At 39.3% G+C, this 18128-nt stretch overlaps 3 protein-coding genes across 3 annotated transcripts; 1 reads left to right on the top strand and 2 right to left on the bottom strand.

Annotated features, from left to right (window-relative positions):
- Positions 1-67: 67 nt before the first annotated feature.
- On the bottom strand, positions 68-542 carry LOC122400060 (peptidyl-tRNA hydrolase 2, mitochondrial). Its single transcript, XM_043401267.1, has one exon. The coding sequence runs from the start codon at positions 540-542 to the stop codon at positions 120-122; it is 423 nt and encodes a 140-aa protein (XP_043257202.1). The 3' UTR covers positions 68-119.
- LOC122400061 (cytochrome c oxidase assembly factor 4 homolog, mitochondrial) lies at positions 524-878 on the bottom strand. The gene is made up of 2 exons (XM_043401268.1): positions 744-878; positions 524-664 (listed from the first exon to the last, which is right to left on the bottom strand). The coding sequence occupies exons 1-2, from the start codon at positions 849-851 to the stop codon at positions 557-559; spliced, it is 216 nt and encodes a 71-aa protein (XP_043257203.1). The 5' UTR covers positions 852-878; the 3' UTR covers positions 524-556.
- A 7784-nt stretch (positions 879-8662) lies between these two features.
- On the top strand, positions 8663-18070 carry LOC122400036 (glycerol kinase). The gene is made up of 12 exons (XM_043401231.1): positions 8663-8954; positions 9046-9322; positions 15113-15192; positions 15413-15671; positions 15742-15959; positions 16045-16257; positions 16325-16435; positions 16496-16752; positions 16828-17033; positions 17105-17248; positions 17305-17391; positions 17518-18070. Exons 2-12 carry the CDS (start codon positions 9166-9168, stop codon positions 17613-17615), a joined length of 1830 nt encoding a protein of 609 aa, XP_043257166.1. The 5' UTR covers positions 8663-8954; positions 9046-9165; the 3' UTR covers positions 17616-18070.
- The last annotated feature ends 58 nt before the right edge of the window (positions 18071-18128 follow it).

Here is an 18128-nt window from a genome sequence, read left to right as displayed (position 1 = left end):
AAACAACATTTTAGCATGTTAATAAAGTATTAATTGAAACGAATTTTAAGAGTTCTGGTACGTTGTAACTTTATTTGAATGTTCATAACAGAAATACCCTTTGTACATGTCTAACAGAATTACAATAACTTCAAATTTGAAGTAAGGTCATCTATGACTTCTTTGGGGCCCGGTCCAATTCCAAGCGCAGAGATCGTACCCGATTCTAACTGAGTTCTTCCTGCATCTTTTATTATGGCGATGATAAGACCAGCTTTACGGGCTTTACGTGCCAACGACAGTAAACTTTCTTCGTCGGATATTCTTAGAACAATTTTAGGCTGACCTCTTAATAACCAAGACTCGAACAATGGTTTGTACTTTGCATTCTCTACTGCTTGACGATAACACTCTACGGCTGCATGTGCACATTGAGCTGCAGTTTTTCCCTTTCCCATGGATATATCTGATCTTACGACCAGCACCATTTTACAGTTTTCGATATTGGAGAAAGTCAAGGCATGACTACACGCGTGTTTTATATAATTTATTATTGTCCTCATGCTTATGAGATTAATTAAGAATACGACTGTTCTCGATTTCTCTGATATTCATTCATGCATACTTTAAACTTTTGTACTTGTTCTTGGCACTTTCTCCAGTCTTGCGTCTCTGCAATACATTCCTAAAAACGTTGTTCAACTGGTATATATTTTGTTACATTGTAGGCTTTCAATATTTAAATATATTCGTAAGATTAATACTTGAACTTGATAATGCAATTCCATACATCCAGTTTTCTTTAACATCTCCTCGACTGGATCTTCGATATTCTTCTGTTCTTGTGTGGTTAGATTCGAAGTGATAGTCATGTTAAATTCGAACAATTCTATACGCGACTTAATGATTCAAATTTAAAGTATAAAAGAACATGTTCGGTGCATCAGAAGCATCGAGGTTACTGCTCTCCGTGTGCTTTTTTAAATCCTATACTACGTACAAAATAAGACAAACGAGGAATGTAGTATGCATCAACGGTCGCTATCGAAAGTAATTGAAATCTAGCTTCACGGTGTTAGGTTTAAATAATACATTTCGGTTGATCGTTCTGAACCGTATCGATCGATTAAAATAATTCATTTAAGCGTGAAGAATAAGTACTTTCGTTATTAATTAGTTTTAATATGTATCGCGAGTGCATTAAATTTTGTTATTTCGTATAAGAAACGCGTTTGTGATCAAATCGTGGAAGAATTTGTGAAATATATGTGCGAGCATTGTGGCCAGATCGGGCATAATTCAGTGCATCGAAATCGACGATAGTGACGACGATTTTCCTTAACGTTTAACGGAGTGATGGGAAAAGCAGACATCTCTTACCGTACAAGCCACAGGTCAGCATTTCATGCAACTTCGGGAAATGGATGGAGAACGTCAAGGGGAAGCCTTTCCTTCTTGCATTTGAACAGCTGACGTCAGTCTTCGCGGCATTCAATTTCGAATCTCCATTGCCCAGGTATTCTTGTTCTTCGATCGTGTTTGAAATAAAACAATACTTTGGAAATAAATCGTTTGAATATAGTTTATCAAGTAAGACTTTCGAAATTATTTTCAAACGATTTATTTTCTAATTGTTCTATTAATTCAAATAGTAATTCTTTGATTTTATAACAAAGAATGTTTATTTAATATTTAATTCAATTTGTATTTCTATATTTTTTGCCTATACAGGCAAATATACCATGCTCAGTTTTATTACATAAATTGTTCCATAACAGAGGTGTTCAGTCTCTGAATTGTTCAATATAAAAGTTGTTCAGTTTTTCTTGGTCTTTAAAAAGACCGATTTGTACCTTGACCGCTGCTCGTCAACCATCTTCTTGGCCATCGTCGATTTTGATTGAATGCAAATCTTCGATTAAATTCTTCATCTCGTTACGATCCGTCTTGTTTGGTGGTTGAACGATGACTGCCGCGGACTCGCCAGGGGGCACGATTTTTATAAACTTTCCTGAAGCTAGCGCGATTGGCTGAGGGAGTCGCTAGTTGACAGATATGATCAGTAATTGCAAATAAAATAAATAAGAATTATTATTTGAAATAATGGAATACTTATAGGTATATATAAATAATTTCTACATATTCTCCATCAAAATACGCGTTGTTTGCAACTTGAAACATTAAGATCCTTCAATCCGTTCAGAAATTATAATGTTTTAAAGATAAATAATGTTCGTTTGACATTTCACTGCGTATGTTTAAAACATTATAACTTCTGAACGGATTGAAGGATCTTAATGTTTCAAAGTGCAAACAACGCGTATTTTGGTGAGGAATATGCAGACATTCTAAGAATATTCGAAAAATTACTCGGTATTTATGCAATTTTGTTGTTTATGCAACTTTGTTAATCAAGTGTCGCCCCCATCGGAATGTCGCCCCAGCGGACTGGATGCTGATTGGCTGCTGTATTTGTTGCCTCCAAGTGCATAAAAGAGGCCACAGATGACCAACAATTTTCAGTACTCCTGGAACCGCCGGGGGTACTGTTACGCGTAATTTCTGTTTCAGATTCTCTGATTCTACGATGCTGACTGGTATCGCCGATTGGTATAATACATACATATATTTATATTTATATAACTAATACCATTATTGTGTTTTCTATTTATATATAGGGATGTATTATTTCGTTGTTTCTGTTCGTCTCTCCAATAATTCATTCGTTTTTTCTTTCAGCTTTTATCTACATATATTACATCGTTGGGTAGAAATTTTTCCAATTATTCTGTTCTTTATTTTCGACATCGATGGGTTGTTATTTTTCGAATTATTTTCTTCTTCATTCTTTACTTCGTTGGGTTGTGATTTTTCAAATCATTTTGTTCCTCATTATTTTCATCGTGGGGTTGTTATTTTTTCACTTATTCTGTTTTTGGTTATGTTGATTGTTTATTTGTATTTGTATTTGCCCCTATATTTGTTCGTATAATTAATTCTAATTTGTGTGTCTAACTACTAATTTTTATTTTAGTTTTTATTCAGATCAATTTTTAGAGGGAGGACTTCGGATTCATCTGCACGTAAGAACATTAAATTTAAGGCGCAGCGCGAGTGTAAAAATTAACGTCGAATATTTCTTTTTCCTTTCTTTCTCATTCCCATGTTTATTTCAATTCCTTAATTTCATTAATTCCACCTACGACGTTAATTTTCAATTTACATTGTATATTATTTTATTTACTGCGTAGATTGCCAAGTGATGAAATAATTAATAGCTTCTTTTCCAGTCTCGTTTCTCCGGTCACCGCTGCTTTAATGTAAAAAGCAAGTGATCGGCCGTTTAGATGGTTCGAAGGGTCGGTTGCCGTCCTCTGGTGGGACAATTCTAGGGAAAGAGTCATCGGCCGTAGAGGGGACCTGTTCCTGTCTGCGGTAGCCCGGATTCAGGATCTCTCTCCTTTGTCAGCCATCCCGAGTTGGGTCCCGTGGGCTCCCAGCAGGATGCGTAGGAGAAATGGAGAACCCGTGCCTGGTGCGTCGATTCTCTTCCCCTTCAATTGGACTCGCTGAGAGGCAACGAGCTGCCCCTTTTGACCCGCTATTCGGTACGTGTCGCACCTCATATTCCTACTGCACTGTGCAGTATTGTGTCGCGTTTCGTCGTGTCGCGTCTCCTACAATATAGCTTCCTCCTTTGTTTTAGAACAGTAATTACTTGGCATCTTTTTTTTTGCGTAATCTAAGTGTGTAAAAAGGAAGGTCGACCGAACTTTGTTCCATCGATCTCACTTTGGGTCTCCATTCGCAGCAACCTCCTCGTGGTGAGACCTGGTAATCGGTGTTACCTTTGAAGAAGAAATTCTTCATTATGGGTAACACCGAGCTAATGGCTGCGAATTTAAAAAAATAGAAATTTGACTTTTAATCTGAATCAAAATGAAATGTTGTCTAATACTTTTTTCTAAGTATTCACGAGCTCAACTTCTAGAAAAAATTTCAATGAGATAAGTTTTACTATTGTAAAAGTTATGATCGTTTGAAAATTGACAATTTTTCTGAACAATTTGAGATGAAGAATTTAATTGAAGATTTCCATTCAATCAAAATCGAAGATGGCCAAGGGACAAATCGGTCTTTTTAAAGACCAAGAAAATCTCATATTTGGGAACAACATCTAAACTGAACAAATAAACTTTTATATTGAACAATTCAGAGACTGAACATCTCTGTTATGGAACAACTTATGCAATAAAACTGAACATGATATATTTCCCTATACAATAGGCAAAAAATATACAAATACAAATTGAATTAAATATTAAATAAACATTCTTTGTTATAGAATCAAAGAATTATTGTTTGAAATAATAGAACAATTAGAAAATAAATCGTTTGAAAATAATTTCGAAAGTCTTACTTGATAAACTATATTCAAACGATTTATTTTCGTAGTAATGTTTTATTTCAAACACGATCACGGTGTCTTAAAACGTGTATTTTCGTGAAAATTTTTCATTCATTATAGACTAAAAATGCGTGGGCAATCGAGATTCAATATTGTATATCGAGAAGGCGGTTCAAGAGCAAGAAGGAAAGGTTCTCTTTCACGTTCTTTATCGATTTTCCCGAAGTTGCATGAAACGTTGACCGAGCGTAACATGTGGCTCGTGCATTAAGGTATGTCTGCTTTAAACGCTAAGGATGTTCGTCGTTACTAATGGCGTCATCGATGCACTCGATTATGGCAAATCTGGCTACAGTGTATGCGAGTGTGCAAATGGCGGGTAAGGCGCTAGCTTCGACATATGGCCACCGATGTCGAAGTTCTCCAGCAGACGACAACAAGCCATGGCGTAGTGTGGTCGGGGAAGCATGACATTTATTTTATCTCGGTGTTCGTGCCGCCAACATCGCGATCTTTGATTTTTATCTAATGTCTCGTGGCCGATATAATGGCGTGTGAGTTTGAAAAACGTGCCGATGATCGTGTATTTGATTATTAATCGCGGTTGCGTCCACATTGGGGCGTTAAGCGTTTATCCGCCGGCCGTCAATAGTAACATTTTCGTAAGTATTTACTGTACATCTCCCGTTACGTTGACTTAAAAGATTTTCCTTGTTCGTAAAGCATCAGAACTGGCCGAGAGATATTATACAATAAAGGTGTTTTAACCGTAATCCGTGTCATTCTTTCATCGTAGTAAATTGTAAGGTGACATAACAATCCCATAATTCCATAGCACGTGGATGATGCACGTTGAATACGAACCTAACGAAATACGATCGTGACTGTACGTTATTGTTGCAACTTTGTAAGTACTGTACGTATTTTGTTGTAATAGAAATCGGTGATATTTGAAGTACGTTTTATTTGATGTAACAAATGTGAAACCACGAACTTTATTTTAGATATTTATTACGTAGAAATAACTTTGTGATAATGAGTATTCAATTCGAATTATTACGCATGAAATTTTGTACAAAGGCGACAGATTCGCTCGTAGTTTGTTATTAACGATGATCGAAAATTATGAAAAACTAGCATGCAGTTCCTTTCTCCTAACAATTCCGTTTCAGTTATTTTCTTCTTTTCTATCATAAAAATTGAATTACCGTTGCATTAACGTCACGTGTGCAGTTAATGCACCAGGGGATATGTATTAGACGTGATAAACGATCTCATCGACAAGGTCGTGGGTGCCCTAATTCATATAGGTTATTCTAATCGGTCGTGCTTCAATTACTCGATGAATAAACCATGCCACCGAGTTCACAATTTTCGTTTGCTTTGTGCAAAAAGTTATGCATATTTCCGAATCAAATACACATTCATATTTTTGTAAACAAAGTGGCTGTTGTGAGAAAAATCGTAAATTAAATTGTAAATTCCTGCAACATGTTTCTCTAGTTCACAGTAATGTCCGTAGATCTTTGTAAAGTTTCGTTGTGTTTGTATCTACCGAATAGTAGTTTGGTATTATCGATAACAATGTTTTTGTACTATCGTAATTGCAAAATTATTCAATGTATATGATGTTTCGAAGTTTTCGTATTTTCCCGCCAAGCGATAGTTACCGCTGGCGCCATCTTCGGAAGAGGAGGGAACCAGGTTAGTTTCGGGGGAATCCGGTAGGTGGCCAGCGACACGAGGTTCTCGCAAGTGCTCGGTAGGGTATGCGGTTTGTATATAAGGACGGAGCGAAGCGTATGCTTTCGGATGGTCCGGTGCTTCTCGGGAAAATCATATCACGCATTACGTGCGGCTTACAGACCAGAGACCACTTGATTGAATTGTGTCGTATCTCTATATGTACTGACGCAAGGTGCAGGTGTGTACAATTTAAAAAAACAAAAGCATCATCAAAAAAATGCTCTTAGATTGTTGTGTTTTCTTTGAAAACTTCTGTACCGTAGAAGCGAACTTGTGACTATCTCTTTTGCCAATTATTTTTCGTTCATTCTGTCGACCTCATTTTTATTTTATTCTTTTGCAGGACGCGTAACGATTTGTTGACGTTCGATGCTGTCGTAAAATTTTTAGACGTTGCATTAAAGATGCCTTGTACGTTATTAATATAAATCAGGTATTATTTCATAGTTGAAGAATGTTCCTGCACCTGTACAGTTCATATTTTTATGGACACGTTAATCAATGTTTCGAAACATGTTGCAAATACAGAGAACGTACGTTGTCGTAAATATATTTCATTTTTTAATTACCAGTCCAACATTAATTACATTATCACGAGTACGAAACTTTTAACGGGTTCTCTGCTGGCACGATCCGATTACGAAATTCGTATATTTCAGTTACAGAATCTAAACGGAAGAACAATTTTGTTTGCCAAATCGTACACACGTTTTCATCATTGGAAAAATATGTACAGGTAGCCCTCCTACAACACGATTAAAATAGTGAACCATAATGGCTTTACATGGAAATATATAAACAAATTACAATTTATTACATTAAGGTTGCTTTAAATTAAAATAATAATTTTCGTTTCGTGTTATACGTACATATATTTATATTTTTAATAAAAGTAAAGTTGCTAACGTAGAATTAACAAAAGAATATTTGTTTTTAATAGGTTTTTGGAACGTAACTGCCATTTTTATACTGGCTCTGGATCTCATACAGGGTGTCTGGCTACCCCTGGGAAATATTTTAATAATAGAGGCTGAAAAAAGACGAAAATCAAGAATATCAATTTGTTGATCGAGGCTTCGTTAAAAAGTTATTAAAAAATTCCGAATCGTTCTGGAAAAAATATTTCTAGTTGAAGGGGTCGATTGCAAGCATTTTTGGTGAAGTAACATACCCCCGAAATCTTATCCACTTTCGAGAAAAAAATTCGAGCAGGAGTTGAAATTTTTGGGTGAAAAAAAAAAATTTCGAATCGTTCTGGAAAAAATATTTCTAGTCGAAGGAGTCGATTGCAAGTATTTTTGGTGAATAGACATACCCCCGAATTTCTACCCAGTTTCGAGAAAAAAATTCGATTTGGTGTTGAAAATTTTGGGTAAAAAAAAGAATTTTGAATCGTCTTGGAAAAATTATTGTTAGTCGAAGGGGTCAATTACAAGCATTTTTGGTCAAAATACATACCCCCGAAATCCTACGCAGTTTCGAGAAAAAAATTCGAGTATGTACTAAAATTTTTAGACGAAATTACGAAATTCCAAATCACACTAAAAAAATTATATTTAGTTACAGGTGTCAATTGCAAGCATTTTTGGTCAAAAGACGTATCCCCGAAATCCTACGCAGTTTCGAGAAAAAAATTCCAGTAAATGCTGAAAATTTTGGGTGAAAAAAAAAATTTCGAATCGTCTTGGAAAAATTATTTTTAATTGAAGGGTTCAATTACAAGTATTTTTGGTCAAAAGACATATCCTCGAAATGCTACGCAGTTTCGAGAAAAAAATTCGATTAGATGCTGAAAATTTTGGGTAAAAAAGAAAATTTCGAATCGTTTTGGAAAAATTATTTTTAATTGAAGGGTTCAATTACAAGTATTTTTGGTCATTAGACATATCCTCGAAATCCTACCCACTTTCAAGAAAAAAATTCGAGTAGGTGTTGAAAATTTTGAGTGAAAAAGAGAATTTTGAATCTTATTGGAAAAATTATTTTTAGTTGAAGGAGTCAATTACAAACATTTTTGGTGAATAGGCATATCGTCGTATTTCTACCCAGTTTTGAGAAAAAAAATCGGGAAGCTGTGAAATTTTTCGACAGAATTGAAAAATTTTAAATCATACTAAAAAAATTATATTTATTTACAGGGTTGAATTACAAGTATTCTTGGTCATTAGACATATCCTCGAATTTCTACCCAGTTTCGAGAAAAAAATTCTAGAAGCTGTGAAATTTAAACGTTAATAACTTCTTAACGAAGCCTGAATTCAAAAATTACTATTCTTGATTTTGGTCTTATTTTGCCTCTAGAATCTCGCATTAAAACATTTCCCATTTTTCCAGGAAGCTATCCACCGTGTTATAGGAGGGCTAGCTGCACCAGTTGTAGGGTTCATTTCCGACAAAGTAAATGAAAATTTCATTGCGGTCACCCTGATACACGTGTTCGGAATCATTCGGTGGAGTTCGTTCGGTCCGAACAGGATGCTCGGCCGAGCATTCATCGAACATCCGAATACTTGGCCCATTGTCCGATTTTCAACACTTTTCTAACTCTAACGCTAAACAGCGCCGCTCGTATCGGAGGGAAGCCGCGGGATCGTACGTTTGGATGGTTTAATTTTAGAGTGTCGTCGTTGGCCATGACCACGAGAGACGGACACACGGGCTAGCGTCGGCAAGACGGAACGTGAAACGGTACGTAATATGGGCCGCGGCGTGAGACGAAGCGGGAGGTAAGAAAAGCCAAGCAGAAGGCGAGGAGGCCAGAAGCACCGGGTGACGAGTCTCGCGCATTCTCTCGGCCGAATGTGTCCGTTGCATCGCGAAGGTGCGCCAAACAAACGAGTCCCCGGACATCGATAAACCGCCCTTACGCGCGTCTACGATTCTTTTTTCTCTCTCTATCGATTTTTTTCCAGTCGAAAGGGATCGCGCCCGGCAGTTGGCCAAGAGATTGCCGCGTAAACCCCGCCGTTCCACGAGGCACGTAAAGGCATTCGCGCGCGTGCCACGCTCTGGAGGACGATCGATCGCGGACCATGGAGCAGGAGAACGGGGACGTGAAGCCGGAGGATCAAAAGGACGAGGAGGAGGAGGATGGCACGTTCGACGAGACGGCCAGCTTTCCCGAGCTGGAGCGCACCCAAACCGGCCGGAAGACCAGCATCTTCAAATATTATGCGTTCAAGGAGAAAGGTCAGTCGAGTCGAACCATATTTTCATCGAGAAAAAAAGGCCACGACTGGGGATAATAACACGCATTAACAAAAATTACAGTACTCGTTGTCCTCGATAGTAATTTACGACTGGAAACGGACCGACTAACTTGCAGTTCTTTTCAACGATTTTAGGGACTCCCCGTGCTTTGGTACGCGAATCGTCAAGGTTACCCGAGATATCTCGTGGCGTTCGATAAGCGGGACTCGACCTTTAATCGAGCCATGGACGATCGAAATTTTAATCGAAATTCCAGCGTGGTTCCCGGGAATCCCAGGACCGTTTTGTTAACCGTGTGGACGTCCGATTTTGATTTAGAGAGCAAGAGGACGAACGCCGCGGTATTCACGGCCGCGGCGGTGCATTAGTAATCTCGCCAAAAATAAAAGGGCACGGAATGACCAGCGAACCGCGTGCCGTGTGGCGTGACGTCCACACACGCTCTACGTGCATGCATTAGCATACCATCGTCGCGCGAATAACGATGTATTTGCGTATCTGTACGATAAACTATCGATTTATAGAAGATCTCTTCTATCAGGCTGTTACCCGCGGTGGGATCTTGCGCTACTAGTTCGATCGATCGTCTATATCGTCGCGGTCCAATTCCCACGTGCTTTCAACATTTACATTATCTCGGGTTCAAAGGTTCCTACGAAACCGATCTCAGGCTACGTTTCCCATTTACTTGACCGCTCGAAACTTCTAATCCTTTGTAAAATTGTTTACAACGTCCAAGTGCTCGTACATTTTTTATCCGGGGTATTGAGACACTCGAGTTTAGAACGCGTTTCTAAATTTTTATCTATGAATATCAGTCGAGATAAGGTAACTCTGTTCGTGTAGACGGAATTATTGTTTCGTCTGTTTTGCAATCGATGGTCGCGTATATGTATCGCCCAGGTGTATAAAGTCATCGCGTGAAGTATCACGAGATCGACGTCCTCGTGTCGTTCGGTGTTCCGTTGCCAAGCAATCCGAGAAATTCATTTCTGCGGTGCAGATGCATACGCGTGTACGTACTATGTATATCGATACACTGTGGGGACATAATCGAACCGGTTATTCGGCAGGAATACTCGCTGTTGAATTAAATACGTGCATTTTCTCGCGACCAAGGTAAAGAAATATTGTAAAAAGGAAAAAATGGAACGCGTGACATTAACATATATTAGTTTGGAACACTTGGTTGATGGATTCCTTGGGTCGTCCATGACAAACAGCAATTACCTGCTATCTGTAATTTGTGAAAACTAGGTAATAATATTTAGACTTTTGCATAGATAACTATTCAGTTCGTATTAATATTTAGTTTGCTTGCATAGTTATTTCCAATTGGAAGCGGAGTCACATTTGTCAACGGTTGTCGGACTTGTGGTCAATTTGAATAATTGTTCGGAACGACAGTTTACATCATGTAAAAATATTGGAATTTATTTTAGTCTGGAAGGAAGCATTATGCAAGTGTGTAATTACAGAAAATGTTAAGGGGGGTTTGAAATAATATTTCGAAGAGCAGCAGGAATTTTGGAACGACCCATTTATTTGAAAAAAAAAAAACTGTGCCAAGCGTAGGATAACTGGGTCACGTGCAATTGCTAGAGCTGTCTTGGTCTAATACTGTTTTTGGCATTTATTTTAGAGATACTTCCGTTTTACCGGAAACTCTGAAAATAAATTGAGAATGTTATTTGCCCCTTATATAGGGTGTTCGGTCATCTCTGGGAAGAATTTTAATCGGAGATTCTAGAGGCAAAAATAAGACGATAATTAAGAATATCAATTTTTTAACATTGATAAATAGTTATTAAAAAATTAAATTTCAAAATTTCAAATCGTTCTAAAAAAATTATTATTGGTTGCATGGGTCAATTACAATCATTTTTGGTCATCAGATATACCCACGAAATCCTCCCCACTTTCGAGAAAAAAATTCGAGAAGTTGTGAAATTTTTCGACAAAATTAAAAAATTTCAAATCGTTCTGGAAAAATTATAGCTAGTTGCAGGGGTCAATTACAAGCATTTTTGGTGAATAGACATATCCTCGAATTCCTACCCAGTTTCGAGGAAAAAATTGGGGAAGCTGTGAAATTTTACGACAAAATTAAAAAATTTCAAATCATACTAAAAAAATTATATTTATTTACAGGTGTCAATTACAATCGTTTTTGGTCATTACACATACCTCTGAAATCCTACGTATTTTCGAGAAAAAAATTCGAGAAGATGTGAAATTTTTCAACAAAATTTCAAAATTTCAAATCGTTCTAAAAAAATTATTATTGGTTGCATGGGTCAATTACAATCATTTTTGGTCATCAGATATACCCTCGAAATCCTCCCCACTTTCGAGAAAAAAATTCGAGAAGTTGTGAAATTAAGTTTCACAAAATTTCACCAGTTTCGACAAAATTAAAAAATTTCAAATCATACTAAAAAAATTATATTTATTTACAGGTGTCAATTACAATCATTTCTGGTCATTACACATATCGCCGAAATCCTGCCCAGTTTCGAGAAAAAAATTCGAGAAGCTGTGAAATTTTTCGACGAAATTAATAAATTTCAAATCGTTCTGGAAAAATTATATTTACTTACAGGTGTCAATTACAATCATTTTTGGTCATTAGACATATCCTCGAATTTCTACCCAGTTTCGAGAAAAAAATTGGGGAATCTGTGAAATTTTTCGACAAAATTAAAAAATTTCAAATCATACTAAAAAAATTATATTTATTTACAGGTGTTAATTACAATCATTTTTGGTCATTACACATATCGCCGAAATCCTGCCCAGTTTCGAGAAAAAAATTCGAGAAGCTGTGAAATTTAAACGGTAACAACTTTTTAACGAAGCCTCCATCAACAAATTATTATTCTTAATTTTCGTCTTATTTTGGCCTCTAGAATCTTTCATTAAAATTTTTCCCAGTCCACCCTGCATTTTAGGTGGGAATCGAGCGGACGTGCGCCTTAGGACAGCAACCCATGAAAGTAGGACTTTCCTACCCGAAAGTAGGGCAGGTGTTTCCGTCCAATAGCCTCGCAGTATTGCCGGTAACGATCTCTCGGCTGAGTTACCTAGATCAGGAGATAATTTTAGCATAATGATTTGCATTGAAACGGTACGCAAAGTTTTCATCGAAGGCATGGAATCCACCTACTCTCGGACCTGTCTTCGCCCAGTTTCGACGGTCGCGGGGGGAAGATCGATATGGCGATTCGATGCGTAGAGAAGCGAGACCGAAGAACAACACACGTGTGCACGAGTTATGCAACACGCGTAGACGCGATGGGCCGTGGAAAAAGTCCTTTGCCCGAAGTGTTGGATGCCTAGCGCTCGATAATGACGCATCGCGGCTGTAAATACGGACGAGCCTCCGCGGGGCTGGGCCAATCAGAGGCCACCGTTCCGTGACGTGCACCCGTCACGGTGCATTCTGTCGAAAGACGCCAGGGATTGCACACGTACGTGCACACCGTACTTCCGTGCACACGTCGCGTTGCACGTGCAACTGGACGGCACTTGGGCCGTGCGTGTACGGCTCCCACTGTTGCACGCCACCGTGACGTAAATTGAAACTACTCGCAACAAGGAACCGGGGCATTTTAACGACCCCGTACCCTCCGCGCAGTTCGCCACGGCCCCTCGGACCCGTATCGCGTGGATTTTTCTATTCCAAACCTCGTGACATTTTCCACGAGATCGATATTTTATTTTTAGTCAACTAACGTCGCTTAATCTAGAATTTCATTCACTTCACCTGCCTGTAAAAATTACTCCAACATAATGAATGTTAATAACGAGTGTTACACTAACTGAATGATTAACGATAATGAAATTTCTTGTAAGGAATGTATGCATCCAAGGTCGCAATTCCGTACACGTGTTCAAAAATTGTAATGTTGTTTGTATATATAGTACAATAGTATTTAATTCAGAGTAGATAAAAAGCGGTTGGAGTTCTGATAAACTTTGATGTTGATTAATTCCACGATGTCGATGATCGAACAAGGCGTTACGTAATTGTTTTTTTTAGCGGTATGTAGATAAAAGTAGGAAGCACCATTTGTAATCATCGGCTTTTATAAATACGGCGTTTCTACGCACATCACTTTTAATAGTAAATCTAGAGAAATGTTAAAAAAAAAAATGGCGACTGCAAATCGAACAAATGTTAGAAACCGTTTAATTCCACGATGTCGATGTCGATGACCGAATAAGGCGTTACGTAATTGTTTTTTTTAGCGGTATATAGATAAAAGTAGGAAGCACATTTGTAATCGTCATTTTTTGTAAATATGTGTTTGTACACACGTCTCTTTTAATAGTAAATCTAGAGAAATGTTAAAAAAAAAAATGGCGACTGCAAATCGAACAAATGTTAGGAACCGTTTAATTCCACAATGTCGATGTCGATGATCGGACCAAGGCGTTACGTAATTGTTTTTTTACGATAAAAGTAGGCATTATCTTTTATAAATCTCTGTTAATAGTAAACCTAGAGAAAGGTTGAAAGAAAAATGTCGACTGCGAATCGAAGAAATGTTCGAAACTCGATAGAATTGTTTAAATGACACGGCGATAAGCGTGTTGGAGACTGTCGACTAACACGGTGTCCCTGTAACTTATCTCGAATTTCACGATGGTAGACAGCGAGTTAAGAGGAGGATACAGGGATAATGAGCGTACCGCGGCCGGCGAATTGCGTCTCTCTCGTTTTCGACGTGCACGTTACAGCGTTACGATTAAAAAAGACGCAGGCGTCCGGGACTCCGGTCATTCCCGCTACATTCGTACAACGCGGAATCTCGCTGGTCGAGACCTCTTCCGGGTTGATGGTCAAACGCGTGGAAAAGTGGTGCGAGAAATAGCGCGGTGCTTCGAGGGGCCACTTGCACCACGATCCACCGGAGTGTCTCGAAATCGTTTCTAACAATATAATATTCTGGCGGTTCTTCGTGCACCGGAAGCCTCAGATTTGACCGCTGGGGTCGTCGACGCGTCGATTTATCGTTTCCGGCGGCGATATCAGAAGGCACTTGGATTGAACTTGGAAAACTAGCGGTTTATTTGAGTGCTCGGGTCAGTGAAACAGTCTCTATCGCCGAGTCGAACAGCTTTTTGCTGAAATACTCTGACAAGTATCCCGTGAGGGATCGAAGAGCATTTGTGAACCAACGTGTAACGCGTGGCCGTGAATTCAAGGTCAGTTTGATGATTGGTGCACTCAGGTAAAGTGCATCCGCGCGGAGTAAATTCTTTAAAGAATCTTTTATAGTCGACAGTCGCCTTTGAAAAATTTGATGATTACTTTGGAGTTCGAAGTGCGATAAATGCCACAGGAAATTGAGACGTTTAGGGCCAAGCATGTTGCAACATAACAGAGCGTTGTGAAAATGTTCTCGCGAATGGCCGATCAGTAGTCTTCCTATTATCGCTTCAACCCACGTGTGGGTCATCGAAGAACTTAATAAGCCGCGATAGCGAAAAATACCGAACATTATTTCATCAGTTTTTCTGTGGTCGTGACACGAGCATGACGGTATTGCATAAATGAGATTGTATGTAAATGGGAACGGAACCTCTATTGCCAGGAATTGGACAGATGACGGTCGAAATAATAAATCACGTTCCTGGCGTTCGGTGAGGGAAGAGAAGAACGTGTCTTATCGGGCGATAAAACTTCACCAGACTGTGGAGGATCCTGTGTTCCCAGTGTTCGTGCAACGTAAATTAAAAGATTGTTCTTTTTTTTTTTTCCAGATACAATGCCGAGCTCGTCGAAGAAACCGGGTCCCCTCGTTGGAGTAATTGACGTTGGCACGCGAACTGTTCGCTTTGTGGTGAGACATTGTCACAGTAAACCTCATGGCTGATAGACGTAGACTTCATTGGCGTCCATTTTCCCTCTGAACCTTTGTTGATCATAGAACTGGTCTAAAGCTAAATCACTATTCGTGAATAAAACAATCCAACTAATCTACTCGACAGATGTGCTATAACCGCGAACGGGGATTCCCCCTCAACGGTAGATTCCCTCTAACACGTTATTGCTTTCAACAGGTGTTCAACGCGAAACACGTGAACGAAGTCGCGTCCCATCATATCGATATCGAACAATTCAGTCCTCAGGAGGGATGGGTGGAACAGGATCCCAGAGAGATCCTTTTCGCGGTGAAGGCGTGCATCAAGGACGTCGTGCGGAAATTCGACGTCCTTGGACTGAACATGGAGGAGCTGGTGACGATCGGTATCACCAATCAGAGGGAAACGACCCTCGCGTGGGATTCAACGACCGGTGAACCGTTATACAACGCCATAGGTGTCTATCACAGATAGCAATATCGATTTTACATGTCGGATGAGTCGTTGATGATCCTCGTTTGTTTCAGTGTGGTCCGATATAAGAACAGTGTCCATCGTCGACCAGATAATCGCCAAGTTTCCTGATCAGAGCAAGAATCACATAAAACCGTTGTGTGGTTTGCCGGTCAGTCCCTATTTCTCAGCGCTGAAGATCCGCTGGATGAAAGACAACGTGCCAGCGGTCAAGAAAGCGATTCGCGACAAGAGGTGCAAAGTTGGCACGATGGACACCTGGATCGTCTGGGTACGTATATTGCGTCCTTGGTCAATTGTTGAGCATGAGAAATGAACATTCATCCGCCAGAGAACTCATTGAAAAATGCTTGCAGAATTTAACCGGTGGCAAAGATGGCGGATTGTACATCACTGACGTGACAAACGCCTCGAGGACCATGTTGATGAACATAGAAACCCTCTCGTGGGACCCCACGTTGTGCAGATATTTCGACATTCCTATGCAACTGTTGCCAGAAATCAGGAGCAGCGCCGAGATTTATGGGGACATCACCATTGAACCCCTAAAGGGCATCCCCATATCAGGTGTAAGTTACTCACTCGTCTTCTTATGGGCTAGAATTCCTACTGATGAGGTAATTTATCTATTTTCAGATTTTAGGAAACCAGCAGTCCGCCTTGGTCGGGCAGAATTGTCTGAAAAAAGGCCAGGCGAAGAACACGTACAGAAGCGGATGTTTTTTGCTGTGTAATACAGGAACGACTGTAAGTATCATAATAAAAAGGTTGATTCGTTTGCATATGAATTGTTTGAATATATTTTAGAGGGTGTATTCGTCCCACGGGTTGGTCACGACCGTGGCCTATCAGTTGGGCCCAAAAAATCCGGCAGTGTACGCGTTGGAGGGCTCGGTTGCTGTTGCGGGAGCTGCCATTAAATGGCTACGCGATAACATGAAGCTCATAAAAGATGTCCACGAAAGCGAGCATCTAGCCCAAAGCGTGTTCAGCACCGGTGATGTTTATTTCGTGCCAGCTTTTACGGGACTGTACGCTCCATATTGGAGGAAAGACGCTAGAGGGTGGGTAGCGATCGTTTGAATCCCCGTTTTTTTGCGATACAAACGCACACCGTGTTGAACGAGTATTTATTTTAGAATTATTTGCGGTCTCACCGCGTTCACCACGAAGCAACATATAATAAGAGCATCGTTGGAAGCTGTGTGCTTCCAAACAAGAGATATTTTAGAAGCTATGTACAAAGACTGTGGTTTTCCATTGACCAAATTACAAACGGATGGAAAAATGTCAACCAACAATCTTCTGATGCAGTTGCAGGCAGATCTTTGCGGTACACCAGTATGTAAGTGTGGTCGAACGAGTATCTTCTAAATGCCAATAGAATTGCACGCTAATTTTTCTGTCTGCTATCAGTCAGGTCAACTATGCCAGACATCACAGCGTTAGGAGCAGCAATGGCGGCCGGTTCTGCCGAAGGGATCGAGGTCTGGGAATTCGAGGGCGAGGAAGTAGAAACAGTAACGACGGATACGTTTCTGCCAACGACTACTCCAGAAGGTAGGAACGGTGGAAATTTATATTTAATTTATTATATATTTAATTTTTCTTTCCAGAGAGAGATGCTAGGTATAAAAAATGGAAGATGGCGGTCGAAAGAAGCTTGGGCTGGGCGGCAGTTAAGAGGTCGGACCAAATGACAGGTAAATTTATAAATATTGGGGTTAAATATATCGATATTGATGATAATCGATTCCTTGGAATTTTATTGCGTTCCCTATAAAAATAAATATATAACCTACTAAGCGAATAATTTGAAAATGTTTCAGACGAGAGATACTTCGTTCTGGCGTCGATCCCTGCGAGTTGGTTCTTAATGGCGAGCTTCGTCTTACTACGATTAAGTTATTATTTCGAAAGTCGGTGACAGCACGTTCACGTTATCGCAATGGAGATCCAGTTAGATGGCAGGTAGCCTATATTTTAATTGCAATCGCAAGTAGAAACAAGGCTGTCGGAACTTAATTATCAATAGTAGATCAGACCTGTCGACATCAGTAACAAATTTACAGAACAGAAAATAGTACAAAAAGTTTGTTCGAAATCAGTAAAAACCACTAATATTTAAGCTTGCCGACAAAAGGTTCAATAATAAATTAAAAGAAGCGCGATATGACAGAACGAGGAGGCCGAGCAAGCAACTGATTTTCACGGTAAACGTTTCAAGAAAAATAATAGCAATTCGAATTCAGACGATGATTCGTTTTTTTCCCCGCAAACGTTCTATCGTTAGTCGATACAAGATAACGTGGTATTTCATGAAGCATTACGATCAAAGTAGGCAAAGTACGAGGTATAGAACCGCGTCACAGTTATGTATAATTATAAGTGTACAAAGGTTCCCGACCTATACGATTTATTAATTAAATCATTATCTTTT

The sequence above is a fragment of the Colletes gigas genome, unplaced genomic scaffold, assembly GCF_013123115.1.
Source record: "Colletes gigas isolate AHSC1104 unplaced genomic scaffold, ASM1312311v1 Colletes_gigas_Sc00015, whole genome shotgun sequence".
Taxonomy (NCBI): Eukaryota; Metazoa; Arthropoda; class Insecta; order Hymenoptera; family Colletidae; genus Colletes; species Colletes gigas.
Note: the sequence above shows the minus strand (reverse complement) of the source record. Positions and strands in the feature narration are given on the sequence as shown.

Bases quoted from the DNA above. Each gene is read 5' to 3' on its own strand.
- LOC122400060 (XM_043401267.1), bottom strand. From the start codon at position 542: ATGAGGACAATAATAAATTATATAAAACACGCGTGTAGTCATGCCTTG.
- LOC122400061 (XM_043401268.1), bottom strand. From the start codon at position 851: ATGACTATCACTTCGAATCTAACCACACAAGAACAGAAGAATATCGAA. The intron at 665-743 runs GTATTAATCTTA...CAACGTTTTTAG, and splicing joins AATTGCATTATCAAGTTCAA to GAATGTATTGCAGAGACGCA.
- LOC122400036 (XM_043401231.1), top strand. From the start codon at position 9,166: ATGGAGCAGGAGAACGGGGACGTGAAGCCGGAGGATCAAAAGGACGAG. The intron at 15,672-15,741 runs GTGTCTATCACA...CGTTTGTTTCAG, and splicing joins ACCGTTATACAACGCCATAG to TGTGGTCCGATATAAGAACA. The intron at 17,034-17,104 runs GTAAGTGTGGTC...GTCTGCTATCAG, and splicing joins TCTTTGCGGTACACCAGTAT to TCAGGTCAACTATGCCAGAC.